At 35.5% G+C, this 5,241-nt stretch overlaps 1 protein-coding gene across 1 annotated transcript; it reads left to right on the top strand.

Annotated features, from left to right (window-relative positions):
• The first annotated feature begins 6 nt into the window (after positions 1 to 6).
• LOC109590032 (U4/U6 small nuclear ribonucleoprotein PRP4-like) lies at positions 7 to 3,623 on the top strand. The gene is made up of 6 exons (XM_020005996.1): positions 7 to 67; positions 115 to 172; positions 243 to 476; positions 3,208 to 3,295; positions 3,362 to 3,439; positions 3,484 to 3,623. The coding sequence occupies exons 3-6, from the start codon at positions 361 to 363 to the stop codon at positions 3,541 to 3,543; spliced, it is 342 nt and encodes a 113-aa protein (XP_019861555.1). The 5' UTR covers positions 7 to 67; positions 115 to 172; positions 243 to 360; the 3' UTR covers positions 3,544 to 3,623.
• Positions 3,624 to 5,241: the final 1,618 nt, after the last annotated feature.

The raw sequence follows: 5,241 nt of genomic DNA, 5'->3' as shown, positions 1-5,241 counted from the left end.
TCAAACGTTGAAATTTGGGACACGCCTTCCTGGCTGTGTTTAAGGACAATCTCAAATGCCCACTCACGTAAGACACTTTAATTAAAATAATTTTAATCCACACTCCTTATATAGAACCAATTACTTGTTTATTTTTCAATGGGCTCACAATAATTAGTGGATCAGAAGACAGGTATTAGTACAACTTTCAAGAGCATCATTATTTTATTTATTGTCACACAATTGTCGTCTTTGTTTTCTAGCACTGTGAATTTCTGGAATGTCCATACAGCTGAGAATCTTGGTTCCCTAGAGCACTACAATGGTGTCACATCTTTGAAATTCTCAAAGCTTCTCTTGGTGACGGCTTGCGTTGATGGAATGATATATTTATGGAACGTCACGACTCATGGACTACTCATGCAGTGGAGTCTAGAGTCTGACATCATAATAGTTGATATTTGCGTTGACAGAGGAAAAGTATATGCTGCTGCCAGGTAATAATTTGGTATTCACTTGCATTCAATTTCTTCTATTAAATTTGCTTAGTTTTGAAATGTAATTATATATATATTTTTTTTAATTGGTATTTTAGTGATGGAGTCATTCATGAATGGGATATAGCTACAGGTGCTTGTGTTAGAATGTTAAAAGGACACTGTAGACCACTGACAGCACTATGGGTCAGTCAATCAAATACAGCAATATTATGTTAGTATGAGCAATTTTCTTATGCATTATACCCATAGGTTGGAAATTATAAAATTGTAAGTGCTGCTGAAGATCAAAGCCTTTGTGTCTGGCAGCCAGAGAAACCACCTGTTCAAGTAAATATTTATTGGATTGTATACTAATGTATTCATCTCTTATAGGGAGAAGAGGGAATTGAGAAATTCTATTCATTTGTTCCAGTAAAAACTGTCATGTTGTAAGAGACGATTCTTGTACATTATAACTAATTATTGTCAATTCATCAATTTAAATTATTGCAATTAAATTATATAATACTGTGTTCTTTGATTAATGATTAATTTAAACTTGTAGTTGCTTATACGGCAAAGCATGCATACAACAGTATCTGAATTTCAGCAGTGAAGTAGTACTGCTTGTACAATAATTGTTCGTAGAATTTACACACATCTGCTGGTAATTTATTTTTGTATTGCACTTGATGTGTTATTCATCTACACTACACAGCTAGAGATAGTGTAACAACTTGTTATTCATTGGTCCCTAGACTGATCTCTGATTTCTCCTTATGGATACCAGTCTTTCAGCCCTACAAAACCTTTTAGATACAATTTCCACTATATCCAAAGATGTATCGACTGAGATTGCCAGGAGACCAGACCAGATGACGCAAATTAGTGCCATGTTTGTTCGTCTAGATGCTTATTATGGAAAAGTCTATTATCTTGCTAAGTACATTTGTGACGAGGAGGAGTACTTGATACAGGCTGTAGAGGAAGGCAAGGTAGAGGATATTCAAGAATTTCTTGGGCAAGTAGATGGCAAGGCAGAAAATTGTGAGAAAGACCTGGAGAGTCTTATTGAATACCTTGAAACAGAAAGGCAAAATCTCCTACAGCAAGATGGAGACCTCAAGAAGAGGAAAGAAGATGCGCATTCAACAAAAATAATTGGCATTGGCACAACTATAATTGGAGTTATAATACTAACAGGGTCTGGACTACTTGCAATAAGTTCTAAGGGAGGCACTAGAAATCTTGGTTTCAAAGGATTTGTTGCTGCTCTTGCAGTTACCTCTGCTGGGATTTTCGTTGCCATAAAAGGATCTTCAACAAAATCCAGTAATCAAGATGATCACTATTGTACTTTATTTGCCATCGATGAAAAAAATCATTTTTTAGTCAAAGTGAGAGTAAGCTTTGTACAGCTAACAATCATTTGAAGTCAGCAACTAATCTCATTCAACCTCAGTTGCAAGGAAGTCAATCTGTCAAGAGTTCACTTGTTCAGGACATCAGAAGTGTGGCAGAGAGTGCTCGCTCTTTGAAAGAGTACTGTGAAGAGTTTAAGAATACAAGTAATCTTGAACATTTCATTTCATACTTCACAAGCAAAAAACACAACACTATGTAGCCAGTGAATAGTTTATAGTTATTTGAAGTGAAATGAATGCAATTGTCATAATTATTGCTTTTGTATAAACTTTGTCCGTCATTTGTCATCATTACAGGAACACTTACTGCAGCAGTAATGACACCATTGGGCCAGTTCTTTTAGCAGCAGTTGCAATTGGTGGTCTTATTCTACACAAAATGTTGTTGCTTACATAAGCACATGCAAAGCCTACTGTGAGAGAGCACACAAAGCAATTAAAGAAATAAAGTCTAATCTTCTAAAAATTAAATTGTTAAATTGTTGAAATCTGTAAATATACATGTAGCAGTCATGAAAGCTGAGATTAATAATAGACAAAATATCTTGATTTTCAAATTTTGATAAAATTAAAAAAGTCAAGAAATGGCCACTATTCTAATGTTTCAATAAATTTTTCAAATTCCGTTTGGTCATATGACCCAGCTAACCAAGCCACTACTCATGATGTTAGCTAATTAGAAACATGACTAAACTAATTATCAATGACATCATTCTTCATACATGTCACTTTGCTCAATTAGCAAATTATTGTGAAGGTCATTCTTGGTTAGGCGAAAGCAGAATAGATCTAATATCAGGAGTCCTACTACTATTTAGTACACTTGTGTGGTTAGTGTTGTAAATAGACTTTGTATTATCATTTTTTCCACCCACTTTAAGAGTAAGCCTTGGCTTTGCTTGTTTGGGCATGGATCTACAACTTCAGTGTGATTCACTTAAGCCTATTGAAGAAACTTCAGTCGAAAATCTTGCTGACAAAGTCACTGCACAACTAAGAATTTCTAAATTTCTGGAATGTCCATACAGCTGAGAATCTTGGTTCCCTAGAGCACAATAATGGAGTCACGTCTTTGAAACTGTCAAAGCTTCTCTTGGTGACGACTTGCATTGATGGAATGATATATTTATGGAATGTCACCACTCATGGACTGCTCATGCAGTGGAGTCTAGAGTCTGACATTATAATAGTTGATATTTGTGTTGACAGAGGGAAAGTGTATGCTGCTGCCAGGTAATAATTTGGTATTCACTTGCATGCAATTTCTTCTATTTATTTTGCTTAGTTCTAAAATCTAATTTTATTTTTTTAATTTTTTATTTTAGTGACGGAGTCATTCATGAATGGGATATAGCTACAGGGGCTTGTGTTAGAATGTTAAAAGGACACTGTAGACCATTGACAGCATTATGGGTCAGTCAATGAAATGCAGCAATATTATGTTAGTATGAGCATTTTTCCTATACATTATACATGTAGGTTGGAAATTATAAAATTGTCAGTGCTGCTGAAGATCAAAGCCTTTGTGTCTGGCAACCAGAGAAACTGCCTGTTCAAGTAAGTATTTATTGGATTGTATACTGTTTATTCATCCCTTATAGGGAGAAGAGGGAATTGAGAAATTCTATTCATTTGTTCCAGTAAAAACTGTCATGTTGTAAGAGACGATTCTTGTACATTACAACTATAATTGTCAATTCATCAATTTAAATTATTGCAAATTATGATTATAATACTGAGATCTTTGACAGTTAAGTTAATTTAATAACATACTTGTAGCTTAAACAAACTAATCCATTGTGCCATAATCCCATAAACCTAGTCCATTCTTCTATCTAATTCCTGGCAGTAATATTTTGCTGACTAATACCAGTTTATAGTTTGACCTCTCCTGGTCTGCTGAGAAGGCACATGAAGCTGCAGTTTTGATAGATAGTTTAATAACTTAATCAGCTCTAGTGCAGTGCAGTCAAGTAATCTCTGATCATATCTCCTTATGGATACCAGTCTTTTAGCCTTACAAAACCTTTTAGATACAATTTCCACTATATCCAAAGATGTAGTGAGTGAGATAGCCAGGAGACCACACCAGATGAGGCCCATTAGGCCTATGTTTATTCATCTACATGCTTATTATAGCAAAGTTTATTATCTCACGAAGTACATTTGTGATGAGGAGCAGTACTTGATACAGGCTGTAGTAGCTCAGACTAAGGCTGTAGAGGAAGGCAAGTTGGAGGATATTCTTGGGCAGGTAGCTGGCAAGGCAGAAAATTGTAAGAAAGACTTGGAGAGTCTTTTCGACTACCTTGAAACAGAAAAGCAAACCCTCCTACAGAAATATGGAGACCCCAAGTGGCTCAAGCTGAAAGAGAATGCAAAGTCAACAAAAGTAATTGGCATTGATACAACTATAATTGGAGTTATAATACTAACAGGGTCTGGACTACTTGCAATAAGTTATAGCAATGATGACATTAAGAAACATAGCGAAGTTTTTAGCAATGCCGATGACGTTAAGAAACATGCAGCATCAATGCATTCAGCAAGTAATGACACTGGAACTCGTCTTGCTCTCATGGGAGTATTTGTTGCTTTAGCTGTTACCTCTGTTGGGCTCTATGTGACCCTAAAAGGATATTCAGAAAACTCCAACAATCACGATAAAGAACAAGACCATTATCGTGTTGTATTTGCCATTGATCAAATGAAGTCATTTTTCAGTCTAAGTGAGAGCAAGCTTCGTACAGCTAACAATCGTTTAAAGTCAGCAACTAATGTCATTCAACCTCAGTTGCAAGGCAATCATTTAACAAAGAGTTCACTTGTTCAGGACATCAGAGGTGTGGCAGAGAGTGCTCGCTCTTTGAAAGAATACTGTCAAGAGTTTAAGGTTGCAAGCAGTTTTGAACATTTCATTTCATACTTCACAAGCAAAAACACACCACTATGTAGCCAGTGATATGCATTTAACTAATTTATAGTTAATTGAAGTGAAATGAATGCATTTGTCATAATGTCATTGTTTTTGTATAAACTTTGTCAGTCATTTCATTCTGGAGCACATAGCACTTTAAGAGGAGTGGCTACTGCAGCAGTGCGTGATGAACCAGTCACCAGTTGCACCAGCCTAGGTTCTTTTAGCAGCAGTTTGTCTAACAGCCATTGCAATTGGTGGTCTTATTCTACACAAAATCCTGTTGTTTACACAAGCACATACAAAGTCTACTGCAAAAAAAGCACTCAAAGCAATTGAAGAAATTTAATTTAATCTCCTGAAAATAAAATCATTGAAATCTGCACACATGTAGCAGTCATAAAAGCTGAGATTAAAATAATATATAATTATTCAAATTAAC

This window comes from Amphimedon queenslandica, unplaced genomic scaffold, assembly GCF_000090795.2.
Source record: "Amphimedon queenslandica unplaced genomic scaffold, v1.1 AMPQUscaffold_10585, whole genome shotgun sequence".
Classification (NCBI taxonomy): Eukaryota; Metazoa; Porifera; class Demospongiae; order Haplosclerida; family Niphatidae; genus Amphimedon; species Amphimedon queenslandica.
This window is presented reverse-complemented; position numbering and strand designations above follow the sequence as displayed.